This window comes from Cryptomeria japonica, chromosome 8 (genome assembly GCF_030272615.1).
Source record: "Cryptomeria japonica chromosome 8, Sugi_1.0, whole genome shotgun sequence".
NCBI classification, from domain to species: Eukaryota; Viridiplantae; Streptophyta; class Pinopsida; order Cupressales; family Cupressaceae; genus Cryptomeria; species Cryptomeria japonica.
In genome coordinates, this window is record NC_081412.1 from 485,207,488 (window position 1) to 485,229,970 (window position 22,483).

General features: G+C 38.5%; 1 protein-coding gene across 1 annotated transcript; it reads right to left on the reverse strand.

Annotated features, from left to right (window-relative positions):
• Positions 1-1,821: 1,821 nt before the first annotated feature.
• Positions 1,822-21,563, reverse strand: LOC131077278 (general transcription factor IIH subunit 2). The gene is made up of 4 exons (XM_058014734.2): positions 21,191-21,563; positions 17,880-18,341; positions 17,421-17,790; positions 1,822-2,743 (listed from the first exon to the last, which is right to left on the reverse strand). The coding sequence occupies exons 1-4, from the start codon at positions 21,461-21,463 to the stop codon at positions 2,610-2,612; spliced, it is 1,239 nt and encodes a 412-aa protein (XP_057870717.2). The 5' UTR covers positions 21,464-21,563; the 3' UTR covers positions 1,822-2,609.
• Positions 21,564-22,483: the final 920 nt, after the last annotated feature.

The following is a 22,483-nucleotide window of genomic DNA, read 5'->3' on the forward strand; positions in this document are numbered from 1 at the left end:
TCTTACATATATGCATTCTTTTGTTCTTTCGTAGAAATTGAGGGTGACATTTTTTAAAATTGAGTTGGAAAAAGTAAAACAAATTGTATCTCATTTGTATCATCACATCTCAACATGGTGCTCTACCTTTTACTGAGTATTCAGCCAATCTAGTCCAATTTGTTGTGGAATCTAGAAAAAGACCCCTATTTCTTATAGCCACATGATGAACTTAATCATGACAGCAAAAAAAGATTGACAACAATAACACCAAATAACAGCAGCAAACAAATTTTAAAATTGAGTAGTCATTACAGCCAATACGAACTGTGCAGAAATAAAAGAAAACATACATTCAATCCAGTAAAGGTAGAATCCCCCTGTTTTAAAATACCCTACTTTTATTGTTGCAGCTTACTGAGAAAAATACAGAGTTGTCATGTATAGAGTTTGCTGCCTCTCTCTGAGAAACTGAAGTCTCTAAATGAAAACTACAAAGTACTGCTACGAATAACAGTTTATTACAAGTATTATTTGCAGCTTTTCGAAAACTGATAATAGAATGCTACAAAGGAAAGAGGTAACAGCAGTTTGCATATGGGTAATTGCATTATTCGCAAACTACAAAAGTAGATCGAAAAGAAAATCTAAATCAAACTGAATCTAAACTTGGGATGCATGAAAGTGAACAAAAGTTTGGTATTCACGCATGATCGCAGCATCAATTTTCAACATTTGTACAGCCAGTGAATGCTAATTTCTCAGCAGCAGAATGATGGTTTCTCAGCAGCTGGAATGATGGTTTTCTAGCAATGAAAAGATGTTCCCAGTCGTGAAAACAGGTTTTCAGGCTTTCCATACCTGAGCTTTCTCGCAAGGAAAGCCTACACATCTCCCAAAATGAGATATGAAGGTAGCATATTTCACGAGGCATATATCGTAGGGACCCACAAATTAATCCGTTCAGGACATCTCGCATGCATCATAGCACGGTAATTTTTCACAGAGACATTGAAAGGTGCAGCAATTAAAGTCAGTGGATCGCAGAATCAACAGATCAAAATATTTCAATCGTCTTGCATGAGCAAAGAGGCATTTGTAACCGTTGATTGCTCAATGAATGTCGTCCATCTTAAATAAAGAGACGCCTTCGGCGTAAAAATAGTGCTATCAATGCGAAATGTAAAATTATAAAATAGTGCTGTCAACACGAAATGTTATTTTATTGATATCACAATGAATAGATCAAAAGCACTACGGCACGAACCTTCGATCCAAACATACCTGCATTATTTTTTAAATATATATTTTTGCAAACTTGAAAACTTTTAAGAGGTTCACTGATTCTTCTCGTGGAGAAACGTGATGAATATGCATGCAGAGGCGTGAAGACTGATATGCACTTCGATATGAATAGGACATCATAGACTGTTTACCAGTTTTCCTCATTCAGAAATATGATACTTTACTGTCCATCCAAGTGGGATTCGAATGATAATATGTGAAAGAAAATTTGAAAACAATCAATTTATAGATAAATTAAATAGGTTGTAAGGTCTCTACGACACCTATGTTATCTTGAATATTATAAAGTATATTACCATTAAGAAGTAGCTGACATATGACACGTAACTCATTTGTGGGGACGGATGAACAGATACCCATATTCCCATCCAGCAGGAACAGAAACAATGATGCCCACAACACATTTTCATCAATATACCAAATCATGCCATTAGATGTGCAATTTTTAATTCCTCTGCATATGAATATTATAAAAGCTTTTGATTTAAAATTTAAGCAAAATAGATCGTTAAAAACTTAAATGAATTGAGACTGATAGAAAAGAACTTAAATGAATTGAGACTGATAGAAAAGAACTCAGAAAAAGGTATCAGATTGTCCTATGATAGTCCAACCAGCCTTACCTTGGATTTACTTGATTATTGTCAAGTTGGAGCCACAAAGGGGAGACTAATCTTCTAGGGATGTACACAGTCGCCATCAGGAAGGGACGAGCTGGAGTGAGACTAGTCCTTTAGTTATGTTTAATAAATGCACAAAAATACATCTATGTTTTTTCTATGCTCAACACTGCAGAGTACCATTTGAATTCAGAAAGTACAACTTACCAATTAATTATTCAGGCCAAAAGTAAATGGCTTGTTGTAAAGGACCATTTTGTTGCCCTCACTGGCCATCATTTCTCAGCCATCTAATTTCAAAACAAATTGCACCCATCCATTTTTCGAACACATTGAAGTAACAAAAATGTTATCCATGAAGATTTGTTGTCCGTAATTAATAGTAATTAACGCTCTTCCAAATTCCTCTCTAATAGAGAACTACATTCCAATTGAGTTATAGAAACCCATAATCACGCATGTCTGGAATGTACTGCTAATGTTCAGAAACCTGGTACGTACCAGGTGTAAAATCTGAGGCATCCAATAACCACTAAACACCTTGTAATTAATATATCCCGTCAGAATCATCAACCAATTACTTTCGTCTCAATTCCAGGAAACAAATAGAAAATTGATGCAGAAGAATGGCTGTTAGATAAAATATAGAGTACAGAACATCAGTGATACTAAAGCAATCACAAGTTCCACTCTCCAACAGGTACTTTATGATGATGTGATTGTAGGTGAACTTTCACAGCCAGGGCAATTATGTAAGCTCTCATGAATGTAAATATCACAATCAAAGCAAAAATGTTTCTTGCATCTGGGGCAAGCAAGCCTCACCCCAACTTTACTTCCTGCATATTCAGTTCACTACAAATCAGAATAAACCACTTCAAGGCATAAAAAATTATTTCTTGACAATGCAGAGTTCATAATGATGGTTGTGAAAAAATACAAAAACATGAACTTAATGGTTGCAATGAAAAGCAGGTCTCTTAATACATTCAGTAGGACAAAACCAAAAACTAAATGCCGTAAAACATAGAGATGTTGCATATAACAGAAATTAGACAGATTTTAGCTTTTTAATCCTTGTACTGCCTTGACAATTTAAAACATTTTTTCCTTGTACTGCCTTTGACAATTAGTTGTCTTAATCCCAGTTTAATTAAAAAAGAGATATAACAATGCACTGATATTTCTATATGAGAAGATAGGTATCTCAGATCTCCAGGGAAATGTGAACAATAATCTAGCTCCAATGACAAAAACTCCACTCTCACAAAATTAGATAGCCACTCTCCAAACAAATTTTGTTCCTATGCCAGTTTCAGAAACCCTTTTCCTATTCACCTTAAATACAATTGATAACGAAGAGAGGCACAAACAAGCATGCACTAAGATTTCAATGAAAATAGATATGCTCAGAACTCTTCTATATATCTCAACTTTCAATTAACTCAAACTACTAGTATAATATCTTTAGGACAACTCAAGCTCAAACAGCAAAAACCTGGTGATTGCATAGCTCACAAATCCAACAGAGGTTCGCTCATGTACCAATAAAAGCATGTCACAAATGTTCAACTGTAGCTAGAAAATGTTTGTACAACTTGAAAAGGGTAGTACAAACTAATTGGTATGAAAGCAAATAAGAATGCATTTTGAATATCGAATAAATAAAATCTGAAAAATAAGTTCCAAGATTTTCTACAAATAAAATCTGGCAGTCCATGCGATATGCCTTTCGTATATTGTGATTTCAAACAGTTAAGAAGATTTTCAAGGCCGTTCAAAGCAACAATCGTCAACAAATCGCGATTAATTCCCCAAACAATTAATGCTTCTTTGGTTCAAACAACTTGATATTGTTGAACACAAGATGTCACTGAGAGGGGGGGTGAATCGGTGGATGAGAGAATGACACAAATGCAACCACACATAAAAAGGGACACCACATAACACCATGTGTACGAGGAAAACCCAAGATGGAAAAAACCTCGGTGAGAAATGTTGTTGGAATCCACTGCTCCAATCTAGACTCACAATGAAAACCTTGGTTACAACATTTAGTGCACCAACCCAAGGAGTACCACTCCTGCTTTAGGGCACCAACCCCTAATTTTAGGACACCAACCCAAGGAGCACCAACCCCTGCACCGAGCTCCAACTCAGTGATTACAAAATCTTATGATGAATACAAAAGTAGTTTCCCGGTTACAAATGAGTTTTGTAACCTCTGCAATCTTTCTTCATTGCTACAACCTTACCAGTTCAGCCTCTGCTTCTTCTCTGCCAGTTCTGCTCTCTGCACACTGCCGGTTTACAGCTTGTCGGTCACTCTACTTCCTGGTTTAACCCCTACTCTGATCTTCTCTCTTTCTTCTCTGCAGAATCACTCTTCTTTTGTTCCTTTACCGGTTACTTCACTTGCTCACAAGTTCACACCACTGTCAGACTCAATGACAGTCTGTCGGTTGCACTCTTCTCACCGGTTCTCTCTTGAGCACACAATCACTGTGATCTTCAACAAACTCTCTGACTAGTTGACTCTTTGCTACTCTTTCACTCACTATCCTTCATCACCCGGCATGCAACATCATCATCCTTCTGTCATGAGTCGACATATTTATACTTGAGTTTTCCCGCCATGACCGGCATTCAAACTTCTGGCTCGCTAGAGTTTCTTCATCATCTCCGAAGCAGACCAAATCCAATCAGATCTCCATCCAAAGATCGACCACCTGTAGTGGATCAATCAGAATTCGTTAATCCGACTGTGTTCAGGACACGTTTGCCCTATTTGGCAAACACGGCACCTTCTTCGGTCTACACTTGTCAAACACCTATGAGGCAGTCATGCAGATAGTTTCACCTACCCTGATCAGCACCTGGACACTCGGCCTCAATCATTAAGTCATCAAATCAAATCTTTGTCCTCTAATCAGTCTCAGGCCGCACTCTTTAGCTCTTCGACCCGTGAAACACGCTATCGACATTAATGTCGACCAGTCACCACCTACCTCACCGACCTATGCATGCATGCCACTTCACCTCCACGTGGCCCCTTTGTCAGCATCCACCTTTGCTAGATCTTTTGTGTCAGTCCAGATCAATCACCAACCAACCACGCAACCGGGTTCATCTACCAGTTCACAGACCCTGTCGGTTATACCCTAACCGGTCTGCCTTCAACCTTGCACTTTGCTTCTCTTCCAGTGGAACACCTAACCCGGTCGGCACACTTGCCAACTTGCCCCATGCACATCATCAACAGGTGGGAGCCTTTTGTATTTGTACTTTGCCAGCTTACCAGTCTACATCTATACCGGTAGTATCTTCTGCATGTGTACTAGTAAGATACCATGCACAGCGGTGGCACCAAACTTCATCTTCATTCCGATCAATCACCAACCAACCACGCAACCGGGTTCATCTACCAGTTCACAGACCCTATCGGTTATACCCTAACCAGTCTGCCTTCAACCTTGCACTTTGCTTCTCTTCCGGTGGAACACCTAACCCGGTCGGCACACTTGCCAACTTGCCCCATGCACATCATCAACAGGTGGGAGCCTTTTGTATTTGTACTTTGCCAGCTTACCAGTCTACATCTATACCGATAGTATCTTCTGCATGTGTACTAGTAAGATACCATGCACAGCGGTGGCACCAAACTTCATCTTCATTCCGGCAACATCCTTTGTCTGCAACTGCTCAACCTTGCCTTCTTCATCAATAGACCGGTTCACCTATCAATTGGTTTGTCAAAGTTACAGACATATCTTTCCTTCTCTGTACTGGCAACTCATCATGTCTTCCTAGCTGATGCAGTGCATATCTCTAATCTCATGCACCTAAGGCAACTTAGAGTTTCACCAATTCATCCGGTGTGAGCCTTCAATCACTTGCCTTCAACTATTTTATCTTATCTCCGAGAACTATGATGCATTCCATGCATAATAGGAGTTAAGCTCCACTTACCGGTGGGAGTGGATCCTTGTTATCTGCATTTAGCAATGCACCATTATGGCTTCCTTGTCTAAGTAGACATATCCTCAAACAGGCACATATGATCCGATTGGGCACACTCACTGTGAGTCATCTCTTCATATAGTGACTGCATCTTTATCTAGTGGGAATCCTGCAAATTGACATCCAACAGCATGCCGGTGGCCTGCACATACTTCACTTCCGGTGTTGATGTGATTTTTGTAACATTCCCCCTCTTCTTACAGATATCATACCGGTCTCCTGTCCATATCTTCAGCACAAGTGAAACACTAACTTGTGTACCGGTGACTCCAATGGCCATTGTGCCGAAAGACATTATCCCCTTACCAGTGACCTGCTAAGCTAGGTGATATCAAAGACATCACATCCGGTATGCATCAATGACAGTGTTGCTCATACATGTCTTATACCGGTTGCCATCCTATACCAGTTGACATCAATGACAACACAATGCCAACAGATACACCATGGGCGGTAGTGATCTATGGGACCAAGATTTTATCAAACAAAAACAAGGCATAAAATAGCAGAAATCATATTAATATCAATTGAACAACTAGATTCAGGTAGCTCATCAAATGGACTTATTTTTTATGCCTCACCTACTGTCATCCTTTGTTATGTTATTTGATTATTAAATGCATTGATAAAGACACCAATTAATTGTAAGCCAAGTACTCAGTTTGACATGAAACTGGCATTTCAAACAGCATGCACAAAACGACATTATCTTGCAACCATTGCACAGATAATAAATATTCTCTTCTCCAGTCTACTCTCTTCAATTCCAAATTTCACATCTCACTGAGATTACAATATAATTGAATTATTATCCTTGTTTTTCAATCACAAACATTGTAATCACAATCACCTTAGGTTCCAATGTTTTATCTTTGATAGGCACCTAATCACATTCTCTATTTCTCTAGACCAACTTTTATAGGTAGTTACGCACATCCAGTTCATCTTCACCAGGAATCAGCACATCAACCACCTCAATCAACCCTCTGTCAAGCTGAAGTTGCAAGATGCTGATGGGGCCCTTTGCATCAAATCCATATAAAATTCTTGAGTATCACTTCCTTGGAGTATGCTTTACACCTTGCTTCAAAGGTGAATTCCAAGCAGTGAATTGCATCTCTGAAGCTCAAGTCAGTTTTTAATCTCAGAAAAAGAGTTCATCCTGTGAACCTACCAGCTCCTTAACACTTGCCAAATCCTAGTCAACGGATGAAATTTCTTTAGAGTGGCTCCACTAAGGATTTGACTTTTCTATCTAACAATGAGAAGAAATTTTGTGCTTATATAAGTGAAATGGATGCTTTATTAGCAATTTCTGTGATCTCAAACCTAGGTCCTTTTAGCTGAGCAAACCTCAAGACCCTTCCAATCATCAACTCACCTTCACAGTCGATGACTATTTTGTCAATAATTTGTTGAGGTTGTGCCTAAGTCTCAGTTTCATAATCAGCCACCTTATTGCACTACGCACAATGAGTATTGAGAGAGTGACAATTTGATCAATTAATAAAAAAGGGCAAGTTACATCTCAACAGTCCTCCCACGTCCCAAAGGTCCTTGAGAATCTCCTGCTAATCATGTTTCCAATACGGAATATCATGAGCAGTCTCAGTTTCATAATCAGCCACATTATCGCACTACGCACAAATGAGTATTGAGAGAGTGACAATTTGATCAATTAATAAAAAAGGGCAAGTTACATCCTCCCAACAGTCCTCCCACATCCCAAAGGTCCTTGAGAATCTCCTGCTAATCATGTTTCCAATACGGAATATCATGAGCCGCAATCAGTCAGAAAATACTATGCTCTCAAACAAATGACCAAAGAACTGCTATCCATCTCCCAAGGACGACAATCTCACAAATTAACTAAAAGGTGCCAGGAAATATGTCACATAAACCAATACACAACCCAACATTATATTGAGATTGAGATAATCAAATGGCTCTCTTATATCACTACACATTAAGAGTGCTGAGAGAGCAACAAATTAACCCATTGCTTAAATACAACAAGATACAGCCCAACATTTCTTGTAGATATCCTGCTCTAATAGAAGCCCATTGATCATAGTGAACAAGATAAGCCCACAATTAATGGTGTTTTGGAACATTTTACACTCACTAAATCAATGTGAAGAACGACTACTCCCATGAATGACAACCTCATGCACCAGTTCCAACGTGCCAAGTACTTCTCTAAGCTCAAACTTGACTTTAGTTATCAGCGAATTTGCATCAAACCCCTTGACATTTAGAAGACATTCTTCAAGACAACTTTGTGCTCCACAAGCACTTGGTCATGTCTTTTGGCCTCAATTGGGGAACTTAACCAAACAGTAGACAAAGATAGCAGCGCTCAACCTTATATCCATGGCAACAATATCAACACAGTGATTGGGAGAAGTATGCAACCTATGTATTGAGTTCAAGACAGAAACAGAAATGGCCTCTTCATAGAGAGGCATTTAAAAATTTGTTTCCTCTATCTAAATGCTCTTGGTCTACACTACAACATTAAAAAGCTACCTAACCTAGTCAATACACCTATCGGCGCAGTACTTCAGTTCTTCACTAACATTAGCTCCAAACAAAGATGAAAAAGATCGTCAAGGTCCTCCCTAAGTGACCGCCCCAACTAACATTTCATATCTAGAATGTCATCTGGCAGATAAATGCTAATATGGGAATTTTATTCACACCTACCCAAATGTTGTCCATATTCATCAGCTCACTAATTATGGATATAATTGACTGGAGCCCATTAGTTTCTCAAACAGAATGGTATTTGAATAAGGCTTTGTGCTCTACTAAAATTGCAACAAGCATTTGAGCTTGAGACGTGACACTTCTCTATATGCCTTAGAATGTTTCTTAAGCATGGAGAACATCCAATCATTTACCATTCAAAGGCAAAGCTCTATTATAGCACTTATGACAAGGAATTTTATGCCTCAGACCAAGCACACAAATTGTAGCATCATGATCTTCTCACTAAGGAAGTCATTTTGCAAAATAATTGCTGGCCCCTACAGATCTAGACATTCAATCAAGGATTTAGGAATTTTGACATTAATATCGATCATCTTACATTAAACAATTCAAAGATCAAGTTAAGATGGGTGTCACCCAAACAAAGTGGCAGACCTTACTTTCCCTCCCGGGGACTTTAGCATCTGTCACTCTCAGCACAACCTATGATGAGAACATCCAATCATTTACCATTCAAAGGCAAAGCTCTATTATAGCACTTATAACAAGGAATTTTATGCCTCAGACCAAGCACATAAATTGTAGCATCATGATCTTCTCGCTAAGGCAGTCATTTTGCAAAATTATTGCTGGCCCCCCACAGATCTAGACATTCAATCAAGGATTTAGGAATTTTGACATTAATATCGATCATCTTACATTAAACAATTCAAAGATCAAGTAAAGATGGGTGTCACCTAAACAAAGTGGCAGACCTTACTTTCCCTCCCGGGGACTTTAGCATCTGTCACTCTCAGCACAACCTATGATGAGTAGGAGGACCTTTATTCCAATAATCTCCAGCATGGTTTGATTGTTGGTGCTCCTTGAGTATAATTTCCTTGCTTGCCCTCCCAAGGACTTGAGCACTTGGACACTTTCGGCACAACCGTGGGAGGATCTTTATTCCAACAATCTGCAATGTCCCTTTTTTAGTAAAAACCCTAATTTTTGCCCTAAATCACCATTTCCACGTAAAACAATAAATGGAACAAGATGAATACCTGATTGAGATCCTGCAATAGGTTGGGAAACCATTGAAATATATATAATTAATAATATGAATCTTCTAAGAAAGATAATTAAGCATAAATTCTCGAAACTCAACCATAAGAAAGTGGGAGTAAGGAGGAACAATAAGGTGTCCAAGAGACCCTCTACCCTAGGCCCAGGAGCGGAGTGAAAGCCAGAGCCCCCTCAGCCTCATGGGACCATCGGTCAACTACCCTGAGGTGGTCTACCGAGTGAGGTATCCTTCTCGTGTGGTTAGAATTCCCTTAATTCAATAATCAACCATGATAGTGTATGGAAAGATACAATAGGGTGTCCTAAACGTCCTTCCCCTCTTAAGTCCAAGAGCGGTGGACTCCATCTACACCCCCTTGGCCTCATGTGACCATCGGTCAACTACCATGAGGTGGTCTACCTAGAGGAGGACCTCATCACCGTTCTCCCTCCTTGTACTTCCTTATATTAATATCATGGTAGTTTGCTCAATATATATAATTGTCCATCACTGATTGTTCCTTATGCCAGATATAATAAGAATTATGTACATAATTCATAATTATGTAATTATAAATAGATTCTTATTACATTGTTTATTGCCAAGAATGATATGCCCAATATAATTGGCCACAAGGTATTCTATAATCTTAATAGACATTCGATCTGCAATTATAGTCTATTATGCTATAAAGTCATGAATAGGGAAGATCATACCAGATCTGCATTAACTGATAATATGGTTGTAATCCTAGCTGGTCCTTTATATTTCTAATTTCTCACAGTTTGCCTAATGTAGCAGTCTGTTGTATATTTATGTCTTGGTGTTCTGCTGTTCTTGACTCCTCCAGTTTGCTGATTATTGAAGATGCTTCTCCTTTATCTTAAGGTTGTTATTTATATTTATCCTGTGATTTGATAATTTCTACTGTGTATGCTTCTTCCTTTCTTTTCCATAATACCCATGCATACCACCAAGAACAAGGATTTTACTGCCTGTAACTGTTATCACAAAAGCTTGCACCCTTGCTGAGCTATCAACTCAGCAACCTTGTGAAACATGGAAACAACCCCGAAGTATGGGACCTTGCGCAAGGGGGTTGAATCTCCAGAGAAGGCCAGCTTCCTTCTCAATCCAAGTGCAGGTGTTGAACCAACTCAACACTTCAAATCTTACTTCTAAACCTATCCTAACAGCTTGCAGAGGAAAAGGGAAGAGAGAAATGCTTAAAATGAAAGGAGGTGATGCACCAAGATAAGAGATTGTTCCTCTCCCCACCCGAAATGGCACGAGAAATCAACTGAAATACCCAAGAGATGCACAAACTTCAGTTGCATGAGTGACCCAAACGCATGTATGGAGGTTAGAATTTGCTAAGTGTCAAGAGGGGAGAAGGATTCCCACAAGTCACACTCAGAAAAAACAAGTTAACACAGCATATATGGAGAGAAGAGCCACAAAACATACACTTATGATGAAGGTAAGGAAACATTCACAGCATGCATAAGTTGAAGGAAGGCAAGAATGTTATTCAATTCATTCGAAGGCCGAAGGCCAAACTTACAGTTACAGAAATGCAAAAATAATTACAAGTCTTCAAGAGAAGAGAAAGAGCATGGGAAAGCTCAAGGCAATAGGGAGAGAACCCTTTACAATGAGGCTTAAAAGCCTTATATAGAAAAATGGTTACAAGAGTGATGATGACCCCTGCATGTCAGTCTAGGAGTGCAGGGAAGTGCATGCACTTGACCTCAGTACTTGCAAGCAACCTAGCCATACCCACAAAAGGCAACCCTGAGAAGGTGGATTGACTGACCTTCCAAAGTCAGAGTATGCAGGCATGACACAAGCCACCACAACAAACATGGCCCCGTACCTCCCTTGATGGAAATCCTGCCAAAAACATTAAATGCACTAAGTCACCAAAACTATCGAAGCATTTAAAGCCTTTAGTGTCGATCACGCCATCCGGAAGTGTCGCCAGTCGGAAAGAAGCCCGAGGACTTCGGAAGCTCGGGCTCCCGAAGTGGGAAAGACAAGGAAGGAACTTCGGAACCTCGAGGTTCCGGAGTTCCAAGGAAGAAAAAAGAGACGCAGCAGAGAACTTCGAAACCTCAGGATTCCGGAGTTCCGGAGGACTGAAAAAAGGGGCTAAGGAAGGAACTTCAAAACCTCGGGGTTCCGGAGTTCCGAGGAATTAGAGAGAAAAGGCAAGAAGGGAAGGAACTTCGGAACCTTGGGGTTCCGAAGTTCTGGAGAAGGCAAGGGAAGAAACTGCACAAAGGGACTTTAGAACCTTGAGGTTCCGGAGTTCCAGGGAAGGGAAGGAGAAAGGGAAATAAGGAGAGGAACTTCGAAACCTCGAGGTAGAGGTTCCGGAGTTCTGGGAAAAGAAAGGAGAGGCAGCAAAGGGAAGGAACTTCGAAACCTTGGGGTTCCGGAGAAGGAAAAGCGAGAGAATGCAAAGGGAAAGAACCTCGGAACCTCGGGGTTCCAGGGAAAGGAAGAAAAGGCCAAGGGAGGAACTTCCTCCAGACAAGGCAACACCTCACACTTCATGATTCCGTTGCTTTTCTCCTTGATCAACTGGAGCAGCGATGGTTCTGTCATTGGAGGCTTTTGATTCCTTTCATTTATATCTCTCAATGTGAGACAGAGGTTACACCTCTTCATCATGTATGCCCTTTGGCAAGAGACATACCCTTTCACCATTAGCACCCTTTGAAAAAGTGCAACTCTTCATTATTTCTGCCCTTAGAAAGGGACACACCTTTCACAATCAGATCTGCACTTCTGATTCCCAAATTATCCCCCCCTCAAATGAGGTTCTCTTATCCCTTTTATATCTCATGTTTGAGGGAGTTGCAACTTTTCATTTTGTCTTTTGACCATTCATTAACTTAATTAAATCTTAATTATATTTAATTATATTCTTTTACACAATCTTAATTGTAATTTTTGATATTTTAATTTTATTATTAGATTCTATTTCAAAGTGGGGACATTACACAATCTCCAGCTGTTGAGTATAGGATCAGAAGTGAAATAAGCAGAAGTACAAAATAATAAACACTTGAACACAGCAAATACCCTGGTAAAAAACCTCCTTGAGGGAGAAAAAACCCAGCCAATAGTATCTCTTATATTATTGAATAATACAGAAAATTTGCATTTACAACTTGGCCAATCTCAAGGCCGATACAATGATAAAGTGAAGGCACCTCACTAGGCATGAATTTACAACTAAAATAATATCTCCTTAATAGGTATTGATCTGAAGCAATATGCCAATATGCTGAAGATATCGAACTCCTTCCTCAAGCGCTAGTTTGTCTACCATGTGTTGAATCCACAAATGAATGAAGTTCGCATGAGTATTGTTGTGACGTATTCACACATCGCCCCATTGCAAATGGGGACCCCTACCTTTTGCTTTCTAGGGTTAGTTTTCTTGGTCTTCTAGGTTCTTGTCTATTGACCTTTTGCATTTGAAGGGTCGCCATGGGGCTCATTAGGATAGCAAGCTCTGCTTGAGTCAGGTGGATCTACTCAACAGGTCAGGTCAATTGGGTGATTGGGGGTAATTTAGATCATTCCTAGGTTGTTTTTTGTGTACTATCTGGTTGCACTTCAAGTTGCTAAATCAAACCTTGGTTGAATGCATAATGTCCTCCTAGGTCCCATCCCTTACATCAAGGGCAGAGCGAATTCGCCTTGAGAAGTCTGGAATGTTATCCTGATCCTCAACTGTCCTAAAATTTGGCTAAGTCTAGAATGTCATCTTGATCCTGAAATTTGACTCTGGAAAATTGAAAAATCCTCCAAAAACTAGATTTTGCGTTATAACTCCAGGAGGTCCAAAACCACTCTCAAACATCCTGACAGTATATATGGAATATAACTTAAAGTATAAGTACTTAAATGTTATAATCCATATATGAATCCTGACGGAGAGGCTAAAATGTCAAATTTCGCTCCTGACCCTTCCAAAGGGTCCAGAGCGAAATTTCACAAAGGACCTAAATTCTTCACCTAAATCATTGAATGGAAATTCTTCACCTAAATCATTGAATGGTTGAGCAAATTTGCAAGGATATGGAAGGAAAGGGATCTAGGATCAAGTCTAAGACAAAGTCAAGTCAGTTTGAAGGTGAATTGAGCCTAGAATAGGAATTTCGCTCCTGACCCTTCCAAAGTGTCCAGAGCGAATTCCTCTATAAGACACTCTACATTGCCCATAGCCATGAGCTAATCCATGTGCCAGGTATTATTGAAGGCAATTCACTTGTTTAAATGAAGAAATGTGGGAAATGGAGTCAGATTTCAACCCAAAATGCAAATTTCACTCTTGACCCTTCCAAAGGGTCTAAAGCAAAATTCTTGTAAGACTCTTATCTCTTCACAAAATCTTGAACTAGGTGCCAACTCGAGGAGCAAATTCACTTGATCATGATGGAAGGAGGCCTAAGAAGTTATATCCAAGCCAAAGAAGGGAGGAAAAAGGTGAGAAATGAGCCCAAGTAAGAATTTTGCTCCTGACCCTTCCAAAGGGTCCAGAGCGAAATTCACATAACCTTCATTTTCTTCCTTGTCATGGCCAAGTTTTGGACTTCCAAGGCATGGTTGGAGTGACCTTGAGGTGTTATAGCCTTTGAAAGAAGGTTTGAGGTGATGAAATGGTGAAAATCAACCTAGATGGAAATTTCGCTCCTAACCCTTTCAAAGGGTCCAGAGCGAAATTCTCCATAAACCTCATTTTCTTCCTTGTTTAGACTAAAAGCCCTGTTCCTTGGACATAGTGGGGGTAAATGGACATGTTCTTGCCTTAGGAAGTGAATGAAAGCATTGAAAAGTGAGGATTTTGTCCAAGATTGGGAATTTCGCTCCTGACCCTTCCAAAGGGTCCAAAGCGAAATTCTCCATAAACCTCATTTTCTTCCTTGTTTGGACCAACATTTTAGTTCCTTGGGCATATTGGAAGTGGATTGACATGTTTTTTTGCCTTAGGAAGTGATTAGAAGTGAAGGAGTGAAGGATTTTGTCCTAAATCTTGAATTTCGCTCCTAACCCTTCCAAAGGGTCCAAAGCGAAATTCTTGAAAACACCTATTCTCTTTAGATGAGGTCCAAACCTTGGTTCCTATGGCATGGATGGAAGAGGAGTGATGTATTCTTGCCTTTTGAGGTAGATTGGAGTTAAAGAAATGAAGAATCAAGCCTAAATCTTGAATTTCGCTCCTGACCCTTCCAAAGGGTCCAGAGCGAAATTCTCATTCTCTCCTTTTCCTCTCAATTTTGTGTCAAGCCCAGTGTGGATCAAGGTGAATTAAGATTGGAGATACCCCTAGGCATGCCTTTGAATAGCTTGTGACCACCAAATGTGAAGGAATTGAGCTAAAACCTGAATTTCACTCCTGACCCTTCCAAAGGGTCCAGAGCGAAATTCTCTATAGGTCCTATCCTTGGCCATAGTTTTTAGCGAAATTCTCCTTTCAAGCCTTTTTGAGGTCAAACAAGTGTTGTCTTCGTGAAAGGGGGATCCAAAAGGGAAAGTCAAAGGAATGTAAGGTATGAAGAATGAAACTAGATAAAGGAAAACAAGCAAATCAAGAATTTCGTTCCTAACCCTTCCAAAGGGTCAAGAGCGAAATTCCCAAAATCACCTAGTTTGCCCATGATTGAGATTAAGAGATGGATTCCCAAGCCTTGGTGGAGAGAGGGCTAGCGTGTGCTTGTCTTGGGAGGCATTTTGGAGTAAAGAAATGATAGAATTTGAGCCTAAGGAAGAATTTCGCTCCTGACCCTTCCAAAGGATCCAGAGTGAAATCCTTAAAACCTCTTTTTTGCTCCAATTTTGCATCAAGCCTAGTATTGATTGAGATTAGAAACATCCTTAGGCATGCATTTGAGCAAGTTGTGTTCACAAAATGTGAAGATTTTGTCCTAAAATGTGAATTTTGCTCCTGACCCTTGACTCACATTTTAACATGCAGTTTCCACACTAAATTTTAACATTTCTCCCTTGACTCACATTTGATTTACAGTGCAAGCCAGGGTGAATGATGTGGGCAGAGCAACGGTCGGGATTAAAATCTGCAGATAAAGAGTCGATGACCAACAAGATGGCTGCCTTATATGAAGTACCATCTCTTATAGACATGATAACTCAAGCAACCAGTTACCCATTCAGAGGACTACAAGCACTGATGATTTCAATTGCTTAAAAACTGCAGGTATTTCATGATGCACATTTCATATTTGATGTTGCTTGTCCTTTGGATTGTCTCAACAAAGAGACGATGCAATACACAGGAAGAGATTTTAGAAGAGTTTCTAGTCCCCTGTATTTGACCTGTTGAGGGGATGCAAATGTCATCCTGAGGATGAAAATACAGCACCATGATTAATGTGTGTCATTGGCATGGTTACAATGCTGCACATGACTTGGGAGCTAGAGTCAGCCTTAGTGAATATGTATCTGGTCAACTCTCACTGATTAAATTGCATTAAATTTTGCATGTTACTGCAGTGATTGACCTGTTGACAGGATGCCAATGTCATCCTGAGGATGGATATATAGCACCATGATTATGTTGTGTTGCTGGTATGGTTACAATGGTTAGAGAGTGCAATGACCTGACTGATTAAACTGCATTATTTGAGCATGTTACTGGAGTGATGCTCTACCAGAATGATGTAAACTTCATTCTCCGGCTTATCCATTCCACATCAAAACTGCAGCTTTCCATTTTCTGAAAAAAAATAATTAAGTGCATGCACATTAGCAAACGATTTGTCTCAATCTTTTCTCTGTGTAACCACATTTAAAACCACTTATATCATGGTCTCTTGTCTGTATTGGGGGAGCTTTATAGTGATTGATATACTTGACTTGACAGATGATTAATGCAACAGAACTTCACATAAAATCTGCCAAAAATGGAATTAAAATGCCTATGGTAGAAACGTTCTTTAGGATATAATATGGGGAATTTCAAGACAGAGCCCCAGAATCAAATCGGAAGAGATATCATAGAGTTGAAATTGGGTAAATACTGGGAATGGCGTACCCCAATAGATGAGACCAAATGAAAAACCCAAGTGAATATGTCAGCAACTAAGACATGGAAAAAAGCATGACAAATAAATCTTCAAAGCGTCATCGTAATAACATTGAAACTTGAAACAACTACAAATTTTCTTATGAATGGTGTTTTCACAGTGTCTCAAATTATTTGATGATTTATTGGGATTCAAATGCACAGTTTCAACTCAATCTTCATGGACCTATATTCAACTACAAATTTATTCATAATTTTAAATTTATGGTTTTACCCTTTAGGATATATATGATGTCCAGGTTAAGACATCAGTGGGCATCAATTTACACTTTAGGATGTTGTGATTGTACTATACTCATTTAATGCATTTGTATCTATCAAACATTTATTTAATGCATTAGTATTTTCTCACAGTTGATAATTAAGTCACAGACTAAATTGCCAATTGTGAACAAACTTGTATTTAAGGCTAGAAATCAGCTACTGCCGGTGATGGTATGCATGAAGCCGGTTATTGTTGAATTACACCATGAATTTCCAATTTCTTCCTTATTTTTACTGGTCACTAAATAGAAATGGGAAGAGAAAAAGATTGAAAAGTAAAAATCAACACTAAATATTAACAGAAAAGGCCCGACAATTTTCAGCATCAAATAAATTAACTTATCAAACAGCTAACCTGGATTCGGAAGAAACTGTTGGCAACCAAAGCAAGTCCTTGGAAGCCTCTGATTTGGGGCTGTCCTACCAATTACTTCTTCAAAAGGTGCAACTGGAAAAAGATGATGGTATGATCTTGCTAAGTGGGGAGAAGATACAAGAGTCAAACCACAGATATGACACTCAGTTGGAAGTTCACAAACACGTGCTTTGCACCTAGGACATGTGTAGCCTCCACCTATCTTCACTTCTTTATGACAAGCACAAATAGAAATAACCCCTTCTGCACCTCTCTGAGGAAAACCCATCTTAACAAGGCTGGCAACTGCAAACTCTGCTATGGCTGGTGGCGGAGGGGCATGCTCCAGCAAAAGGTCCTTGAAATGTGACTGAAAAATGGCATGATGAAGTCAGAACAAAAATAAGCAGAGTATCCAATAAATTTGTTGTTCTAAAGTTACTACACAGTTAAGCTCACCTCATCTAATGCAACAGAATAGACTCCTCCTGTCTCTTCACAGAGATGTTTACATATATAAATTTCAGCAGACAATCCAACTACTGAGCAACGCATTTTTGCATCCTTGCATTTCCTTATAGTGTCCATAACATCCCCGGGATCACAAGTGCTTAGAGCAGAGTACAAGATTAGAACTTCCCGATGACCATAAGATGGAATTTGGGTCAGATAACCATGAGCAAGATCCAAAGCGTTCTGCAGAGAGGAATCACCTGAACACTCCAGATTATTGGCCAAAGCCTTTATATGTGATTCTGGGCTGCCACTGAGATCTGTTAAGCGATGCGCAATTCCATTTCTTATTATTATAATACCCAGATGACTAAGTGGATTCTGGTCAAAGAATTCTCTCACAAAAGCCTCAACACAATTTGTAACCACCACCATACGGTTTGGTTTGAAATCCTTTTCTCCTGCTGCCTATGTGGAACATACACCAGAATGTCACCAGCTTTAGCATGTGATCACCTACCTGCGGTCCCAAAGAAATCACTATGACTAATACAGAGTATGACTACATGATTAATGCTAATTTAGTGACATCAATCCAGCGCTAGTGTGGAATCACTTGCCAATCTTTATTTGATTATTTCATGCATGATACCTAAATGATGATTCAATGTGATCAGACTTTTCACAAAACATTTGGATGAAAAGTATCCTCATCTGACACCTCCATAGAAAACTATATTTATCATTAATTAATAAGGCAACCAATAAATAAGAAACAGTAAGCAGCATAGTCACACAAAATAAAGTTAAAGAATGTGTGAAATGCACAATAATGAATTTGGAGAACACAGAAGTCAATTTTGATCATAGAAGCATAATTCAGAAACATTTGACTCAGCAAACCAAAAGCATAAATGACATTCAAACTTGGGATATAATTAAGAAACTAAAAAATGCTGAAAGATTCATTAACGTAGGGCAAAAATTGCTAACTTATGTTATTTCAAGCCAAATGAAGGGAAAATTCAAAATAAACTCTTTTTTTCAATCCAGCACAGCCCAAAATGATTTTTTTTTGCTTTATAGAACTCAGTTGCATGTGGTGATGGCCCAAATTTCAATGACCAAAGGGATGTTCGTGATGTTGTTTTTCATAATTTTATCACTTTAACCAACTATGGAAAAATATTTTCAAACAGTTAACAAACAATTCATGCTGCTGAGATCATAATCATTGAAGACAAAAATGAGAGTTTTAACAAGGGTTTCTGTTTCATATTTTGACTGTAAATTTTCATGCAAAATATTGCCAAATCTGAGCAAATTTTGGCTTACCAAATACTTACTAGTTTTCTGACAGACTTCACTCATTAGTTGCAGGTGAGTAAGTTGTCTGCCAAAAAAAAACACAAGTTCTGGCAAGTACTCGTCGAGTTTCAGAACTATGGTATACATGGTACATTCCTTACAATTGTGGAAGTAAAAATGTTGCTTTATATGGATAAACAATCAATAATAAAATAATTTAACGTTTGAGAATTAAAAATTATGCATCAAAGGATAAAGTATAACATTTAATAGCAGCATACAAGTTCTAGCTGAGCATCAAGGTAGTGAAGGACTTGGTATTTATGTTCTACTTACTTCTCATATTGGTTATCATATATCATCAAAATCTCTCAAAACAAAATCTCTCTTAAATATAACGTTGATATATACTGTGGGAAAGGAAAGATCATGCCAGTCGGTCATCTAAAGAACTGAAGTTTTTAAGATTCTTAGGCCATACCATTTTGTAAAAGGATTACTCTCCTTTAGAAACTAATGATCATTTTCCATTCATCTATTGTTTTGAAGGTTCTTGGGCCTCAACCTCTCCTTTAAAGACAATGATCTTAACTCCTAACAGCATTTGGCAAACATTATCGACAAACTTGCCATAGAAACCAACTCCAAATAAACGATGTTACTTAAAATATAGATGTGTTCTATTTCTCCAAGTGATTGGAACAATTACCAGAGCACCTCTAGAATAAATCATTTATCATAACAGCCAGACTAATTGTACAACATAATCGATAATAGCATGGTAAGATTTAAAAATGCTACAAACAACGCAGATACTAAAGCAAGTGACCTAAAGAAAAAACATATTTTAGTCTGAACAACTACAGAAATAACAACATTCGCATCTTGAATTCACAAAACTAACAAACCAACAAGAAACATTTAAACTTAAAGGGAAATCCACAGTGTCAAAACAAATAGGCACCAATCTCTTCTATATCCACTTTACATTGGTGTAGAATGCACTTTAAGTAACAAAGATGAAAGCACAATGAAGAGTATGTATTTGGCATGGAGTTTATAAGAGTATACCTTCTGTCCATCCCAAACATCTTGAACAAAGGAAGTATGATGACAACAAAGTTACAATGGAAGTATGAAGACAACAAAGTTTTTCAGGTCATAAAATACCCTCAAAAATGAATCATCGTGAAATAGCCAAAAAAGGGGCATAAAATACCCAATAATTATCTCATTTCACAAAAATGGTAGTGCCTTAACATTCACAAAGAATGTGTATATGGATTTTCAATATCCTGATTTCTCCCAATAATTAAGGAACATAAAATGGAAGAACAAAGGCATTGGCCGTGGAAAACACCCAATAGTTTTCTCATTGTCTCCTTGCAAAATCCACTTTACAATTTAAATTTGCATGAAATGCATATTTGGCTTTAAGGATTATGGTTTTAACGTCAAGGGTTTGATTCCAATTTCCCAATGAATGAATCAACACAAAATAAGAAGAAAATGGTAAGGAATCCAGACACTAACTAATAATCTTCACCTTTCCTACACATCAGGAAAAACGCCTAGGGCTCAAACATTTGCAAGAAGTGTAAATTTAGGTTCAAGGTTTAGGGTTTTCAGGTGGCATAAAATGGGAAGGAAAAGGACATTAAATGTTGACAATATCAGATCATTTTCTCATATGTTTCCACATACAAACCAGTGAACCACATCTAAAAATGCGGACTTCTAATTTAGGATTCAACGTTAGCTACACCAAATAAAGCACCCAAAGCAACGTATTAACAAGGGTACTAAATGTGGAGGGTAGCCAATAAGCTTCTCGGGTTTCATCGCACAACCCACGTGATAGAAAAGTCTGTTCCTTTAACATTTAATTCAAAAAATGAATTTCTGAGTTTAAGTATGATGGAGGCATTCAACCCAAACAATCGACTGAACATACGAAGAATACCCGATACTGTAACTGGAAAGAAAAAGACGATAGAATAAGGGAATACCCGAGAGAAATCAAGTATAATGTAAAGGTAACGAATCAGTCCGCGTTGAATATGGGAGGCCACAACAGCTTGCAGGCGACGTCTGTACTGGCGCTGTTGCAGTTGCTGATGTTTTTTGTCCAGATGGAGAATGCCTGATTCGTCCTCCTGCAGCGCCTCCCAAGATCTGTCATCTGCATAAGCTCTCTCCCATGCCTCTAACTCTTTTCCTCCACCTTCTTCCTCCCCTTCTTCGTCTTCTTCAACCTCCATGCCCTTCCTGTTCTTGTTCATCTTTTCTCCTCGTCCCCGTCCGTATCAGACCCCTTCTGCTCTTCTTATTGCCAGTTATGTGAAATATATAACTGTTAGTGATTCCAGCAGCTAATTTTATTGGCCGTATTTATGCATTTTTCCGTTAAAAGACTCCTATAAATGTTTTTTAAAAAACTATAGAAGCCACAAGGTGACAATTGAAGTGTTCTCGCATATTTTGTAAAGTAGAGATGGTGTGATACTTTGTTATTTTTTTAAGCTTCTTCTAATTTTTTTTATTTTTTTTAAAATTAAATTTTAGAATTATTTATTATAAATAGTATTGATCTAAAAATAGGAATTATAAGAATTTTTAAAGAATCATTAGTGTATTACAATTAAATGTGAGTTGTTAAAATCTTTAAATAATCTTTAATTTATTACAATTAAAATAAATAATATAATTTCTAAAAATTAAAAATTAAATTATAATAATTATTATAGAATAAAACATTAATATTAATATTTTTCACTTTATTAATAATTTGAAGTGTCGTTGATCAAAGATGGCTCTGCAAATCCTTGATAGTGCGAATTTTCGAAACAGAGACAGCAAAATGCATGATAGTGGGGTTCCGACGACATCTGGAAGGGCTCCCCCTCTGCAGGACCAACCATGGCAAGTGGTTCGAAGCAAGAGAACCATTAATGCGGAAAAAAACATGGCTAGGGCTACATTGGACATAGCTCATATTTGGGCAGTCCCCATTACCGCACAAATTCCTTCCTTTGCTACCAAAGCAAACAGGGTGCCATTAGGTTCAAGGCAGAACCAAAATGGTCTCAACCTGAACCTCGAAGAATCCAGGCAGAGGGTTTAATAAAACCATCCAGATTCAGAAAACCCACACATCATACCAATATTAATAACACTAATGTAATGCAAAAAACATGGAAGGAGCCAAAAATCCCTGTTAGAAAACAGATATCCACAAATTCAAAAAACCCTAGGTCGGAGCCCATCCAAATCTCAGCCCCAAATGCCGCCACGGAGTTAAG

Excerpts from the sequence above, each read along its gene's own strand:
- LOC131077278 (XM_058014734.2), bottom strand. The coding sequence starts at position 21,463 with ATGAACAAGAACAGGAAGGGCATGGAGGTTGAAGAAGACGAAGAAGGG. Across the intron at positions 18,342-21,190 it reads TTATACTTGATTTCTCTCGG|GCAGCAGGAGAAAAGGATTT; the intron begins GTATTCCCTTAT and ends TGTTCCACATAG. Across the intron at positions 2,744-17,420 it reads ACAGTTTCTTCCGAATCCAG|GAAGTAAAGTTGGGGTGAGG; the intron begins GTTAGCTGTTTG and ends CTGAATATGCAG.